The sequence below is a fragment of the Toxorhynchites rutilus genome, chromosome 3, assembly GCF_029784135.1.
Source record: "Toxorhynchites rutilus septentrionalis strain SRP chromosome 3, ASM2978413v1, whole genome shotgun sequence".
In the NCBI taxonomy this organism is placed as follows: Eukaryota; Metazoa; Arthropoda; class Insecta; order Diptera; family Culicidae; genus Toxorhynchites; species Toxorhynchites rutilus.
In genome coordinates this window covers 261,941,576-261,958,998 of record NC_073746.1, presented here as the reverse complement: position 1 = coordinate 261,958,998, position 17,423 = coordinate 261,941,576, and the positions used below count along the sequence as shown (strand labels likewise).

At 40.7% G+C, this 17,423-nt stretch overlaps 1 protein-coding gene across 1 annotated transcript in view; it reads left to right on the top strand.

Annotated features, from left to right (window-relative positions):
* LOC129776422 (PDZ domain-containing protein 8) overlaps positions 1–17,423 on the top strand; it is a 48,459-nt gene that overhangs the window by 14,135 nt on the left and 16,901 nt on the right. Inside the window, exons 2-3 of the mRNA XM_055782053.1 lie at positions 14,213–14,410; positions 14,508–14,700. Of these exons, the coding sequence (XP_055638028.1) occupies positions 14,213–14,410; positions 14,508–14,700 (391 nt within the window). The remainder of the gene's footprint in view (positions 1–14,212; positions 14,411–14,507; positions 14,701–17,423) is intronic.

Below are 17,423 nucleotides of genomic sequence, written 5' to 3'. Positions count from 1 at the left end.
AGATTCATCATGACGACGTACTATTAGTTGGATGACGAACCCACGGGGACAACCATCACGGCCTGTCTATTCATTCAATCAAACCTGTTGCAATCATCACCATCATCATCATCATCAAATACGCCGAAACTAATGCCGGGCATACAATTTGCAAAATTATTCCCACACAAGCGCCACAGAATTTGTAAAAAGCAAACACACCATAAAATCCTTCTCGCCCACTCGTCGCTATACCTGGCAGTGTTTGTGATACGTCGGCTGCGTACAAATAGCATGGCTCAACCGTGTCATCATCCTCTGCATATTTCACGAAGCGAAAGGATTCTCGACAAGATGGATGGGTTCGAGAGCAACCGAATCGAGATCCCACGGGAAGTGATCCAATTCGCCATTAATTTGTAGTATCATAACATAGCACTGTTTTCACGCTTTTGATGACACGGACTCCGGTCCGGAATCATGCTATTCTGCTCTCTCGGGTGCGAATGAAACGAAGTGCAATCCAGTTCATATGGGCAGAATTTTGACTAGTAGATTAAATGATTTCCTGGAAATCCAACACTGGAGGGAAATTGACACGGATCATGTGATTGTGGAATGTAGTATGGAAATTGTTACGATATGTATTGACTACAAATCTTATTCCTAAGAGGAATCACACTAATGTATAATATATAATCAATAATACTGTAAACGAATTCGGGGTTTGATTCAAACGTATTTTAAATTTTTTCGTATCTTACGAGCTATCGACTGTTGGAAAAATTAACTATCAAAACAAAAACTATATGTAGGTAGTTATTTTACTTGTAAGGTAATGTCAACTCGTTATGAATTGTTAGATGGTTTCTTTTTTTGACTTAGGACTATGTCAATGTCCTGGAAAAAAGGTAATGAAGATGGTCGAGTTTTGAGCGACATAGCATGCGCTGCCATAACTATTTCGCAAATAGTGACGTCAGTCGTTGTGTTTATCTTTGATTGCCCACCGCATCCATGTAAAAATGCTATTTTCAGGAAGTAATTTATCAATTAAAAACGTACATTTTTGTAGAGCTCCCGCTGAATATGAGGCTAATGTGATAACGTGAAGTGAATATTTGTGAAATGACGTCGAAAAAGACGGATAAAATTGATATTTCCATGTGCCATTTTCACTCCCCCACGCTCATAGAAACAAACGAAGTTTCATTATTTTACCGTTATGAAGTTGATGTTTAGAAGGCTCTCAGTCTATGTTGTGAGATAATAATCGCCAATTAATCAAAATTTCACCGAAAATATTACTGCTTTCGAGAACTAAGAACGAGAACGACTGCTCTCTAGACCTTTTTACCACATGAATAATCGAAATAAGCCACGATATAATTGTCATCTGTTAAAAAACAACCAGTTGAATGATTTCATGAGAATTTTGGCTCAAATTATCATGCAACCGTAAGTACTTTCAACATTGTTTTGTTTCTTCCATATACATTTAATATTGAATGCAAATAATTACGACACGATATTTGGCTTGCCAATACAGATACACTTCACCTACTGCTCCACCTCTATATGTACCTCATTGGGACTATGTCTTTGGTTTCTATATAGGAGGTCACTCTACGAAAAACGTAACGATTCATTAAGAGATTTCAAACGCATATTACTGAAAATCGTTATTGCGACATATGTTGTGTTTATTTATTTATTTAACTATTTATCAACAGGTTGACATTGAACCCTAATGATACTAACTACTTAACTAATTGTCTTAACCTAATAACGTTTGAGCTTGTCTAAGACGATTTTTTATTCTGTTCCTTGATATATGAAAATCGATGTTTTCAAAATGGCGATTGAATGTTCGAGCCATGCTAGCAACAGGCTCATGGTGAGAGTAATTAGTTCGTGCAGTTGGAAGGCGGAGAAATTCGTGGTTACGCAGATTTCTCCTTCTGACGTTGAAATTAATGCAACTTAACAATCCAGAACAGTCGATGTTGGCTTGGATGAGATCGTAAACGAAAACAACTCTAGCTGTGTTACGTCGCACGCATAACTGATCCAAACCCAGGAGCTTACAACGATCTTCATATCTTGGAAGGTTTTGAGGGTCATTCCAATGGAGACGACGCAGTGCATAACGGACAAATTTACGCTGCACAGACTCCACTCTTTGTATGTTATTGTGGTAATATGGAGCCCAGACGACCGAAGCGTACTCCAAAATCGAGCGAACCAGAGAGCAATATAAAACTTTAAGGCATTGTATGTCCGTAAAGTGTTTAGTAGTGCGGAAAATGAATCCAAGAGCCTTGGAAGCCTTTGAGACTGCGTATGCGATATGTTCGCTGAACGTGATCTTCGAATCTAAAATAAATCCCAGGTCTTTTATACATGTGACTCTGTTGAGTATCGATCCGAAAAGCTCATAATCGTACTGTATCGTTGTGTGTTTGCGAGAAAAAGAGATGACAGAGCATTTTGATGAGTTCAGCGACATACAATTTGCTTCACACCAGCTGGCAAAGATTTCTAACTGTCGCTGTAGAAAAGTCGCATCATCACGGTTATTTACACGCACGAAGAGTTTGAAGTCATCAGCATATGAAAGCTTCATACATTTGAGAACAGAATTGACATCGTTCAAATATAGTACGAAAATCAATGATCCTAGATGACTTCCTTGTGGAACGCCTGATGTTACGTCGAAAGGGGAGGATATGAAGTCACCTATTTTGACGCTCATTGTTCGACCAGTCAAATATGATTCCAACCAATGCAGTAGTGGTCCATTGAACCCGATGCGATGCAGCTTAGCAATTGTAATTTGGTGATTGATCTTGTCAAAAGCAGCTGAGAAGTCCGTGTATATAGCGTCGACTTGGGATCTGGATTCTAGCGTTTTTGAAATGAATGATGTGTAAAGCAACAAATTCGTGGAAGTTGAACGTTTAGGTACGAATCCATGTTGCTCTTCCGCTATGTAATTTTTACATGCATGGTGCATGAAATCGAGTAAAATTGCCTCAAACAGCTTGGACATAGCACATAAGCAAGCAATTCCACGATAATTTTTCACATTTCTCTTGCAGCCTTTTTTATATACAGGGAATACAAATGATTGTTTCCAAGCTTTGGGAAAAATTCCGGATTGAATAGAGGTGTTGAATAAAGTTGATAATGGCAGAGAAAGACTAGCAGAGCAGCGTTTCAAGATTATGGATGGAATTCCATCAGGCCCACAGTTTGATGATGCTTTCAGTTTTGAGCAAACGTTGAGAACAGTCATTGCATCAATGAATAAATCACTAATGCTAGGAATCGTAGAGGCTTCTTCCTGTTCATAAGTCATAACAGATGGCAACCCTGACTCGTTTCTCTGTAGATTTATGTGTTTCCAGAAGCATTTTGGATTAAGCTTCAGTTTACGTTGTACTTGACTTTGGTGTTCGCCGAAGTGCCTCTTATTCAAGATTCTATAGTTTTTACTTGCGGTAACATAGCGAGATTTCCACAAATCATTGCGGTATCTCGAGAATTTTCTTAATACAGCTTTCTTAATAGTCTTCAGGCGTCGTAGGCTGGAATTGGACCATGGTGGGTGGACAGGAACTTTCTTTCGTTTCTTCGGAACAAATTGGTCTATAGCATATAAAAGTACATGAGAAAGATTCGCAGCAGTTGCATCAACATCCTGTTGAATCAACAGTTCATCCCAGTTCAAAGCGTTGAGGAAATGGTTCATCGATGTGAAGTCGGCGTACTGATAACTATAATAAAATGATTCTGCAGTATTCGTGAAATTGGTTGTATTGGGCTTGATGAACGACACGAGAAGTGGAGGATGATGCCGACACGTTTTTACAAGTGCGGCGGGTGCTCTAGCAACAATTATTTTGGATAACAATTCATTACTTACGAAGCACAGATCAAGAAATCGGTTATTATCGTTGGGAATATCATTAATTTGACATAACCCTGCAGTAGAATACTCATCAAGCAATTTCGTAGCTGTCACGCTAATTGTGGAACGAGATAAATCAGGAAATAAATCAGCTTGTGTTCCTTTAGACCAAGCAATACCTGGCAGATTAAAATCTCCAAGTATGATAATGTTATCAGTCAGTTTCATGCGGGATGTAATCCAGGTGAGTGAAGTTATATGACGGTTGATAATTTCAGGATCGTTGATCAGATTCGGTGGGAAGTAAACGACACAGATGAAAGTAGTTTGATTTGCGGATGATACTTCAACCCTTATCTGCTCTAAATTTGAATAATTTGGAGGTTGTAATTCACGAGATTTTAAATCCGAACGAATGGCAAGAAGCACACCACCACCTGTGCGTTTGTTGCTATTCGTTAACGACCTGTCACGTCGGTATACATCATAGGTTGGTCCAAAAATTTGCTGCGATATAGTGTTTTCGTTGAGCCAGGTTTCAGTGAAAGCATAAGCATCATAAGATGTGTCTGAGCATGCAAGATGATACTCGATGATTCGTGTGTTCATCCCACCAACATTTTGGTAATACACTAGTAGTGGCTTATTTACACGAACGAGGTTCACACTCGTCTCGGCGAAGCTCTTTGATAGAGGCTGCTTATTTGTAATGACTCTTGTATGACAGGAGGTTGCATTTGAATTGGAGTGTTGTTCGGATATCTTTGAGATTCGTAGGGTTGTTGTTGCAATTGGGGAGTGGTGAAGTTGCGGCGAGTTCGCACTGGTGGTCGATCTAAAAAAGGAGATATCGAAACACCGTTCGGCCAGAAGTTTTTTGAATTAACCGGGCCTTCCAATGACTCATGTACATTCAATTTGAATGATACAAAAGATATTGGTCTATTATCCTGGTTCTGGCGCATTAATTTATGGCACTTGATGAGGGAGGAATCGCAATTGCATTTTCCAGAAATGTATCGTACGATGTTCTCGGATTCTTCGTTAGGCAGGAAACGTGTTACGTAAAACCATTTAGCTGGTTTTGCTGGAGGAGCGATGGACAGCATTGGAATGGATGGCGAAAAAGCGTTGCGAACGAAGTAAGTCCTATCTTTTTGTGAGTTTACTGTACTAACTATCGGCATCGCAGTACTTGCCGATTCTGTTACAGTATGACGATCCATCGATGTTGCGATTGATGATGGAATAGCTGAGCAAGCAGTTGTTGACTGAGACCGTGGAAATGTTGTTTCTGCGCTTATAATGTCAGGATGATGGTCGAGTACAGGTCCTCTATTGAAATTTCTTTGCCGTGAAGGTGTGCGGCGAGCTGCTGATGTTGTTGATGTCTGCAGTTGTGAATCACTAATCAGTGGTGTAGTAACATAACCGGCTTCGGCCGGACATATACTTGTATGAACATTACCTGTGAGAAAAGATGATGTAACTGGCACAGGTGGATAGCTTCTGAGATTGCTAGTGGTGTAGCGAACTGTAGAACCGCTAGCTGAAGGTGTAGGTGGCGATGTTCTTTGTAATTGAGGCGATGCAATTTCAGGATTCATAGCATTATTTTGACTCGTCTGATTGTTATCAGCAGCGTAAGATGTTGAAGGATGACACAGTGAGTCTGAATTGCCAGACCGAGTAATCGGAACAAGTTGAGTCAGGTTGATTAAATCGGATGTATCCACAGACGCATCGACTCTTGTTTTTTTCTCGATTCTACCAGATGTCACGCGTGAAGAGGAGAAACTGCTAGTACGGTTCCTTTTTTTATTGTTGTTTTTTTTTTTTTTTTTTTATTAAATCGTTTATTTTTACAGGCTCAGTTACATAAGTTTAAAGGAGCCAAACTCCTATTTGTATAGTTACAAGTATATATAAACATTTTTTATTAATTCTAATGTTAATGAAGTAGAGAACCGATTACTCGCGGCTTGCTCGAGTTTAGAAGGGTGACATTTTGTTTCAGGAAAAGGATGGGATATAAGGATATGTTGACAATGTTCACACTCACATTCGCACTCACATTCATCATACTCAATTCTTAAGCCTATCTTATATCTAACATGTATTTACATTTCACCTTATTCTATTGTTAGTAAGAAGGGATTTGATTTCTCGCGAAGGGAAAGGAAAAGGAGAATATAAGGATATAAGGACAATCACACACGAAGATTGATAGCTTTTAGGAAGACATATATTTGGGACATGTAATCAAGGTCTAAACCAGCTAACACATCTCTCACCGGCACATTGGGCTGCCTTCCTCTAGCCCGAAGAGAGTTTTCTAAATTCGATCTGGCAACAAGATACTCCTCGCACGACCAAACAACGTGTTCGATGTCGTGGTAACCTTGGCCACAAGCACAGATATTGCCATCGGCAAGATTAAAACGAAAGAGTAGCGCGTCTAACGAACAGTGATTGGACATGAGTCGAGAGAAGGTGCGAATAAAGTCCCGACTTAAGTCCAGACTTTTGAACCATGGTTTGAGGCTAACCTTAGGGATAATCGAGTGAAACCACCGGCCCAATTCATCTTCGTTCCATTTACGTTGCCAGTTAGCGATGGTATTTTTACGGACTAAAGAATAAAATTCATTGAAAGCGATTTGACGCTGATAAATATCGCCTTCAATTGCACCTACCTTTGCCAATGAGTCAGCCCTCTCGTTACCCGGAATTGAGCAATGTGAAGGGACCCAGACAAAGGTAATGACATAACAGCGTCTGGATAAAGCACTCAAAATTTCTCGTATTCTCTCAAGGAAGTACGGCGAGTGCTTTTCCGGCCTCACTGAACGGATAGCTTCGACAGAGCTAAGACTATCCGTTACAATGTAATAGTGTTCAACAGGTCGTGAGGCGACGCTGTCCAGCGCCCAATGTATTGCTGCCAATTCAGCAATATACACAGAGCAAGGATTCTGAAGACTGTGGGAGGTGCTAAAAATTTCGTTGAACACTCCAAATCCTGTGGACTCATTCATAGAGGAACCATCAGTAAAGTACATATTATCACAATTGACACGCCCATACTTTGCATTGAAGATCGTAGGAATGATCCCCGATCGATGATAATCTGGAATTCCATGGATTTTCTCCTTCATGAACAGATCAAAATGTACAGAGGAATTGATGTAGTCAGGAAAACAAACACGGTTGGGAGTATACGAAGAAGGATCAACCTGCATGGAGATGAATTCATGATATGAGCTCATGAATCCTGAATGAAAATTTAGCTCGATAAGCTGCTCAAAATTTCCGATCACCAATGGGTTCATAACCTTACACCGGATGAGGAACCGAAGAGATAATAAATTGAAGCGATCTTTTAGTGGGAGTACGCCTGCCAAAACCTCGAGACTCATGGTATGCGTTGAGGGCATACATCCCAACGCAATACGGAGACAAAGATACTGAATTCGCTCGAGTTTAATTAAGTGTGTTTTGGCAGCTGATTGAAAACAGAAACTGCCATACTCCATCACTGAGAGAATAGTTGTTCGATACAACATTATAAGATCTTCGGGATGGGCTCCCCACCAGGTGCCGGTAATTGTACGGAGAAAGTTTATTCTTTGTTGGCATTTTTTACTCAGATACCTAATATGGGCCCCCCAAGTACATTTGGAGTCGAACCAGACCCCAAGATACTTGAATGACATAGCATGAGTGATCGGTTTACCCAAAAGTTGAAGCTTTGGTTTTGCAGGTCTATGCTTCCTAGAAAAAACCACCATCTCTGTTTTCTCCGTGGAGAATTCGATCCCTAGCCCAATGGCCCAGGTTGAAAAAATGTTCAAAGTATCTTGTAAGGGTCCTTGCAGGTCGGATTCGTTTGATCCTACGACAGACACCACTCCGTCATCTGCAAGTTGTCTTAGGCTGCAATTTTGTGTAAGACAATTGTCGATGTCGCTTACATAGAAGTTGTACAAAAGGAGGCTTAAACATGAGCCCTGGGGGAGGCCCATGTAGGAGACCCGATTTACTGTCGAATCCCCGTGAGAAAAATTCAACTGTTTCTCACAAAGCAAGTTATATAACATATTATTCAACAGAGGCGGCAGACCCCGAGAGTGTAATTTGTCTGACAAAACCTCTATTGAAACAGAATCAAAGGCCCCCTTTATGTCCAAGAATACTGAAGCCATTTGTTTTTTTTCGGCGTAAGCCATTTGAATTTCTGAAGAAAGCAACGCAAGACAATCATTCGTCCCCTTGCCCCTGCGGAACCCATATTGTGTATCTGAGAGTAAGCCATTCGTTTCAACCCAATGATCAAGGCGAAACAAGATCATTTTCTCCAACAATTTCCGTATACAAGACAGCATTGCTATTGGGCGGTACGAATTGAAGTCGGACGCGGGTTTTCCGGGTTTTTGAATAGCTATAATTCGCACTTGTCTCCAATCATCTGGAACAATATTATGCTCCAGAAACCGATTGAATAAATTCAACAAGCGATGTTTCGCCACATCAGGGAGGTTTTTTAACAAGTTGAACTTAATTCTATCCGTTCCTGGAGCAGAATTGTTACATGAAAGGAGAGCAAGAGAGAATTCTACCATCGAAAACTCAGAATCAAGATCGCACCTATCTTGTGGTATATCTCGAACAATTTTCTGCACGGGAGCGGAATCGGGACAAACCTTCCGTGCAAAATTAAAAATCCATCGATGTGAATATTCTTCGCTTTCATTCGTTGAAGAGCGATTTCTCATGTTTCGAGCCACTTTCCATAATTTTTTCATTGACGTTTCTCGTGACAAACCTCCCACGAAATTTCGCCAATAAGCACGTTTTTTCCCTTTGATCAAGTTTTTGAATTGATTTTCAAGGTCCAAATACGTTTGAAAATTCTCAATGGTTCCACGTTTCCGAAAAGCTTTAAATGCGTTCGATTTATCCTGATAAAGCTTGGAACATTGGCTATCCCACCATGGATTGGGAGGCCTTTGACGAAAAGTGGAGCCTGGGATGGGTTTCGTTTGAGCGCGAACCGCGCTGTCATAGATCAAACGAGAAATGAAGTTATACTCCTCCAATGGAGGCAAACCATCTCTGGAATTGATGGCTAGAGCAATTGCGTCCGAATATTTTTTCCAGTCAATGTGTCTTGTGAGGTCATATGCCATGTTTATAGATTCAGAAGAATTCGAACCAATGGTGATGGAAATTTTGATTGGCAAGTGGTCACTGCCGTTGGGGTCCTGGATTACATTCCACTTGCAATCTAACGATAGTGAATTCGAGCAAAGCGAGAGGTCAAGAGCACTTGGGTTAGCAGGAGGTTTAGGTACACGTGTTGTTTCCCCAGTGTTCAAAACGGTCATATTGAAGCTGTTACAAAGGTCATATATCAACAATGAACGATTGTCGTCGTACTGTTCCCCCCAGGCAGTTCCGTGAGAGTTGAAGTCTCCCAAGATCAATCGTGGCTCAGGAAGGAGTGAGCACATGTCAACAAGTTGATTGCGGCTAACCGCAGCTCTCGGAGGCCAATACAAGCTGACAATACAGAGGTCTTTGCCTCTGATGTTTGCATGACAAGCAACAGCTTCGATCCCTCCAATAGGTGGAAGGTCAATTCGAAAAAATGAGTGGCACTTATTGATACCCAATAGCACCCCTCCGTATCTGTCATCACGGTCCAAGCGTATGATATTAAAATTGTGGAAAGAGAGATCATCTCGCGAAGAAAGCCAAGTTTCGGACAGAGCAAAAACATCACAATTGAACTTATGAATTAAAAATTTGAATGTATCCAATTTAGGGATAAGACTACGACAATTCCACTGTAAAACAGTGATATCTCCGACCTCTCTATTTAAATTAGACATCAAGAGAGATAATCATTGCAAGGAGGGGCCATGTTTGCATCAATTGTTGCAAAATTGTCTTTAATACTGGAAGCATTGAAATGACAATGGTTCTGATGGAGTCGGAAACATTAAAACACTTGAAGATTTGGTCCAAAAGGTCAGACAACTTTATAAATCCCGATTGGGAAGTTGAACTGGACGGAAAAACAGGGACAGTTGGGGTTTTTGATGTCCCCTCGAGTGCTGGGCCATTCGAAGGTGAATTATTCCCACGGAAACCAGGAGGAACCTGATTTTGCTTGTCCGCTGCACTCGATTTTTTAGGCATGCTAACAGGGGGTATCACCGGAGGGGCTTGTCCTTGAACTTTGGGAGTGGTCACATTTTTGCGCCGGGGATTCCCTTGGAAAATGAACGGTGTGCCCCCGTTAGCTGTGTCCGCTTCTATTTCGTCAACGGGCAACGTGGCGAAGACATTTTGTGTGTTGATTGGTTGTTGTTGTTGGGCCAGTGGAGAAGCGCCCTTTAAAATATCCGCAAAAGTGCGTTTCGAGCGTTCCTTCAAAGAGCGCTTCTGTTTCTCCCAGCGACTCTTGTAAGTTTCACAAACTGAGAGCTCGTGTGGGGAACCCCCGCAATATGGACATTTATGCTCAGTCGCACTGCAGGATTTCCCCTCATGTTGCTCTCCGCAAGTGGCACAGCGCTCCTTGTTGGCACAATAATCTGAAGTGTGACCAACTGACTTGCATTTTTGGCAAGTCATGGGCTTTGGCACGAAGAGTCGCACAGGCAATCTCAATTTGCCCACCATGACGTAGTCAGGTAGAGCGGAACCAGCAAAAGTTACTCGAAACGAATCTGACGGCGTGAATTTAGTTTTTCCCTCTTCTTGGGATACTTTTCCTAGTTGGCGGCTGTCCAAAATTTTAACACCCACCAACGGGAGTCTTTTAAATTTACCAACTCCTTCTTTTATCATTTCGCACGTCAGACCAGTTTCAGTTACCACCCCCGAGATTTCTACGTCATGGGAGGGCACGTAGACGCGATACTCTAGGGAGAATCTCTCGTCGATCACAATTGCATTCGCGTGTTTCCGATCACTCACGACAACACGCAGTTTGTTCGGTCTAACCTTAGAGATTTCGACCACGGAGGAATATAATCTTGCCAGATCTTTCGAAACCTGAATGACATTAATTGCCTTTCCTTTTGGTTTAGGCCGGAAAAAAACAACCCATGGACCAGCTCCAAGTGCATCGTCTGGATAGACCTTGACACGAGGAGAGGAAACAACTGAGGGGGAGGACGAGGTCGATTGTTGAACGGGAGCGGTATCAGTAGGGCTGGGAGGCAAGTTCGGTAGTAGAGCGGAAGCGGGAGCGGGAGATTGAGGGGGCGAAGAGGAAAAGTTTGCCAATTTTCTTGAGGGGGGCTTGTTAAGGTAGATTACCTCTTTCTCTGAAGAGACATCTTCTGAGGGGGGAACGCGTTTAAGCGACTTCCCAGCCCCCGTTGTAGCTAGTGAGGAGGAAACAGTAGTTTCAATCTCCATGTCAACTTGACCTTCTGCCATTACGGCAGATATAAAATAATATAATTCTTATTTTTTTTGTATTTCTAAACCTAATATATATTATACCTAAATCGCACACCAATGCGAATGAAATGAAGCGGTGTCTCAATCGAACCGCGTGGCAATCGCTCGGCACAGATGCAACGGTATATCGCACCACAACACGATGATGGAATCGATGACGATGCTAAAGCACACACAGCGATGATGCGGCACACGCACCGCGTCCGCCGTGGAGGACTTCTTCCTCACGCTGGTAGTGATTGCTGCTCTCCTCACTCGCGCAATAAAGAGAACCCCGTTAGGGCGAAATAACTTCACCAGCCACGAACTGATAACGGTATAATCTCCACTTTATAATAGACGCGAACAAATTTGCGACCGATGTCTTCGGACTGCGCGAGCTGAATGTTTTATTGTTGTTCGTCTGGACAAGATTATTTGTATCGTCGACGAAGGAGTTGAAAACTTTGCTAAACTCAAGTTGCATATCGTTTATTTCTTCTTCAAATGTGCGTGCATCATTCGAAGCACCAATTCTGGGAGCGTGGTTGCAGCAACTTGAACGAGGAATGTTTTGCCCATAAGCGCGGCACAACGAGCGAGTCACATCGATCTGGGCGTTGATAAGTCGAACGATAGAAGAAAGGCGTTCGGAAATAAGTTCAAATGCTGAGGCAAGTTGATCTGCACAGTCCTTGGTGTTATGGCAAGACGGACACAGCCATACAGCACCAGAGCAGTCACGGATCATTTTAATTTGATTCCCCGAGACACCAGCACACTTCGCGTGGAACGATTTATCGCATTTCCAGCATGCGATTTTACTGCTGCGAGCAGATGCCGTAAAACACGGATTAGCTTCACATCTTCTAGCCATAGTTGCGAAAGAGGTTCAAAGGTTGATGTGGAGAACAGATCACAAAGGAAACCTTTATTATTGTTCCCGATTCGAGTGCGTTAATGGCACTGTGTATTGTACGAAGTTGAGCAGATGATATTCCACAAAAACTATAATTTGCAGGATTCAGAGCATAGATTACAGCAATATATCACTATCGTCGTATTCGCGATCATCGAGTTGTTAAATTGCACAGCGAGTGTATCAATATGTGACTAACGATCTACTAAGTTTGCTAAGTTTGTTTTGTTTGTTTTGTGTTGTACACCATTAGACAATAAATTAACCCAGCAATGTTAATCGATGCGTATTATGAAATATTCTCCACTTGCTGATTCACTGACTTACTGACTCACTGACTCACCTAGCATAGACCAAGCACGGACAAGGACAATGAAATATGAAACTGAATAAACAAAACAAGGAAATCTAGGACTCGAAGTCCCCAACACTTGGGACCCTGAGCCCCCATGCGTAGGGTGTAATAATACAAGGTTACCATATTCCCCGCCACTTGGATGAGCTCCTTAAGGACTCTTCCTCGTAATTCACAGAGACGAACCAACCTACGACTGAAAGTATCCTTAATAAAGACGAAAAAAAGAAGAAAACGGTAGTAATGGCTTTAATGGTATTATTAACAGAATGTGATTCGGGATTCTACCACGTTATCTCATGGAGGAAACTGGGTTTTCGGGGCTTCTATTTGATGTATCAAAAGAGAAGAAATACAGATTTTGAACAATGAAAAAACTCAATTCAAATGCAATTACAACACACAATCATAGTACTATGTCAAGATCCCATCCGTGTCCCTAGGCCCATACCCATCAACTTTTTCACATCAAGGATAACTCTGCGGAGCTTCATTCAATAGCTTGTCCGAAATCATTATGAGAAAATTTTCAACTAATCTCAATGTTCCTTATTGAGTTTCACGGTATCGTATAGCATGTAAGGAAGTGTTTAAATGTGAAAACTTTCAACCTCAATGATTCATGGTGGTCATTAAAATCTCGTTACATGTGAAAATTGTCGCTGGCTAGTTTCCCCGAGAACGTGCATTTCGTAACCGGTCGCTATACGCTAATTATATCCTTTATCAATAGACGCAATCAAGAACTTTCATCATTACTTCTCATTGTACGATTTTTTTTCGTACTCCATAACCCAACCAACCATTACCAAAGGAAAACTTTTTCCTGTAAAAACTTGCATATTTCTACACTTTTATAACGTTATGTCTATATAGTCTTTGTAACAATCATTATTGCGAATCATGTGAATCATTTTGCTAGAATATTTTTGACAATTAAACAATATTTTCTGAATAACAGACATACGGTTAAAATATTTTAAGAAATGAAGGTTCTCTATTCGGATGAAAAATATCAACACTCCCTACTGATTTCTGATACTCGCGCGTCAATCAATGCTATGGTGGATTATTGTTGGTCTTTTTGAATCTATTTCTGGCTGTTGAATGGCAACCGCCCACCGCTTTTGGTATGAACTCTGCCTAACTGTCTAGGCTAATAAAATGCACCAGAGTATAAATTTTCTCTGTTCCAAGGGAAGTTCCAAGGATGAAAATCGATTCTAGATTTACAAGAGAGACGCCGCTTTCCTTAAGATTTTTCATTTCATATTTGTGTATCGCAAAGGGTTCCGTTCTGGGTGACTATCACAATCGAAACATTGGAAAAGAAAACCCTGTGGTTCACCGCCAAAAAAATTTAATTTCTTTTTAACTTGCATATATTTTTCATTGCTTTATAAACGATATGGATGAATACATTTCTTTCCGTTGGGAGCCCTCCTCTGGAGCTAATCAGATGCGAACTTTCGTCGGTAATCCCACAAACATTTTTTAAATTGTTTTGAACGCCCAAGCGTACTTCGTAGAAATTCGAAAAATACGCTTTCATTTTCATCGCCTTTTGCTCTCTTTCTGCCCTTCACAGACGCTCCTCGAAAACATCAGAGCTCCAGACGCCGAAAGCAAATCAACCATAATGGCTATCAATCTCATCCTCCAGTTTCTGTATTTTGAGCTTCGTCACTCGAATCGGGTCCGCAAATGGTTTCACCGGAAGCTATCGCTGGAACTGGATGAGCTGATAAGCAAAACCACCACCGGAAAATTGTTCGATAAACTGTCGGTAAGTGATGGCGCCAAAGTGTTTGCCGTCGGCCAAACGTCGGTCTCCCATTGTTGTTTGAACGTTGACAAACATTCCTCTCGTGTCACAATTTCAGATCCGAGATCTAGATCTTGGTAGTCAGTTTCCGGAGATAAAAAATATTCGCCTGCACAACGTAGAACTGCATCCCCTGGAGGGCCATATCGAAAGCTTGGATGTGCTGCTAGATCTCCATTACGAGGGAAACTTCCGCTTGTCCATCGATGCCGACATGGTGCTGGGGAAAAAGGGGTTTCTTTCATTGAAAGGTGAGTTGGTGCTAGCGATATGAAGAGTGCAATGGCTTGTTCTTCACTTTTTTGTGTTATTTTGTTGTTATGTTTGCATTTTTTGCAACACGATGGTAGTTTATTATTATGTATATTTCGGTTTGTTTTTAAAACCGGAAAACCACTAACCGCTAACACGTTTTCTGTCATAGTTAGAGAGTTCAGTGACATAATCAGGGTACATTTTCAGATCTATATTTAAGAATGAGTGTAAATTGGTTAATTTTGTATAAAAATAGCAAATTATTTTTGAAGTTCAATTAGTATGAAATACAGAAAAAACGTTCAACAAAGCTTCTGTTTATCGAAATTTTGGCCTTTGAGAAAGGCCATTTGGAAAACTACCACTGCCGTCTGGTCGTTAGATGATGAATCGTGTATGACCTGTTGTGTCCACGTATAGATTTATCTGGATAGGTACAGATTTTTTCAATTCTAGTGGTACAGATTCTGTACGGTACAAATTACAGATTTTTGTCTTAAAGTACAGATAGGAACAGATTTTTTTAAGTGTTAGGTTTCTACCACGTGGTATAATTTTAACACTTAGCGGAGATTCCATTTAAATAATCCTGTTGTTGGTATGTTAAATCCCAGTATCTTTTCTAATCTAACAAGCATCAATCTAGTCATAAAGAATTTCCAGGACTCTACTAGTGCGATCCGGTGTTGCCACGTTTCAATCTGTACCAGAGGGGTTAAACATCTTTTCCATCTGTACTTTTTCTTCCAAAAACCTGTACCAGCGAAAATATTCGTTGTGGAAAAAATATATTTTACTAGTTGACCCGGCGAACTTCATCCCACCCAAAATTATTGTTTTGCTATGAATTATTCAGAACAAATTTCTAAACTTCTTCTCATAATAACATTGTTCTATGGGCAGAATACAACAAATACAACAAAATGAAGACGGCTCAAAAGAGACCTTTCCTTCTTCGGATTTTGCGATTAGCAACACATTTGGCCTTCCTTTTCTTATTTATATAGATAGGAATGCATTATTTCACCTGAAAATCCATTTCCACTTTCAATGAAAGATCAATTTCAATGACGCAAACATCGAAAGGACCGACAACGCTTATCATGATGTAATTTTAAAACATCTGGGAAATCAATTTTCCGAATTTTCTGACCTTTCTTCAGAGTTTTCCGAAAATTTTCCGACTTTTCTCTCCATAGCATCGATCTACGGGCAGAGATGAATACATCAAAATGATAATGGCTCAAATCGAACGATTCCTTCTTCGGGTTTCGCGCTTAGTAACACATTTGGCCTTACATTTTTATTTATATAAATAGATAGAGGATATAGGAGCGCGAATATTGAATGGACTGACAACGCTTATCATGGTATAAATGTAAAACATATGGGATATCAATCTTCCTAATTTTCCGACCTTCCTTCAGAATTTTCCGAAAATTTTCGGGTTTTTCTCTCCATAACATTGAACTACGCAGAGACGAATACATCAAAATAAAGATGGCCTCAATCGGAAGATTCCTTCTCCGAGTTTCACGCTTAGCAACACATTTGGCCTTACATTTTTATTTATATAGATTTGTATGACAGCCCCCTCTTAGAGAGGGGAGAGAAGTGTCGATTCTCCATATAAATGTTTCGTGCACCCTAAAACCACCACATGCCAAATATGGTTCCGTTTACTTGATAAGTTCTCGAATTATGCAGATATTTGTGTTTCATTTGTGTGATAGCCCCCCCTAGAGAGGGGGAAGAATGTCGAACCACCATAGAACCGTTTCTTGTCCCCCTAAAACCTTCACATGCCAAATTTGGCTTCATTTGCTTGATTAATTCTCGAGTAATGTAGAAATTTGTGTTTAACTTGCTGATAAACCAACCGCTCCTCTCCACCGCCTCCCCAGCCCACCCCCCTTCCCCTTTGAGGGGCGGAGAGGTCTTGAACTATCATAATAATCTTCTGATTATATTCAGAAAAAATTGCAGAGAAGTGAGGCGTAGTGAGAACGTCACAAACAGGGCGATCGAACCGCCAATTCTTTTTATACATAAAATTTTTGTCCACCAATCCTGCACATGCTCATTTTCTGAAACTGTGATTCTCCTACGGAGTAATTTTACCTTTAGGGTACGGAATTAATTATCCAGATCTTGTACATTCCCATCGCATAACCCTGGAAACGCCTCTAGCACAACGAATTTCATCCTTATGAAACTGATCAATTATAATTAATTGTAAATGCTTGTGTACCTCAATGTTGCTTTGTTCAAATAAAAGAAATTTCACACGCGGAAAAAATCTGTACCAATATGTACTTTTTGACGAGAATATGTACTCTGTACCGTACAGAATCTGTACCTATAACGAAAAAATATGTTCCTTTTTAGATAAATCTGGACATGTGGCAACAGCTAGTGTACGAATATCGCGCTCATGAAATCTAAACATTTCATTAAACCATTTGAGGCTTGAGTAATATGTTTGATGCTGATAAAAAGGATTAGAAATATGCCAATGGTACAAATTTCGGTACAGATTTTGACGTAGGACTACGTCTTTCATTTCTATACCGGGGTGTAAAATCAAAGTTTCGAAAACGAAAGCGTTACGCCGGAGACCGAGATTTTGAGCGTTAATAGCTCCTAAACAACTGAACGAAATGGTATGATAAACATTTCATTCGAAAGATAAAATGTCTACGCGTTCTATACTTGTTAC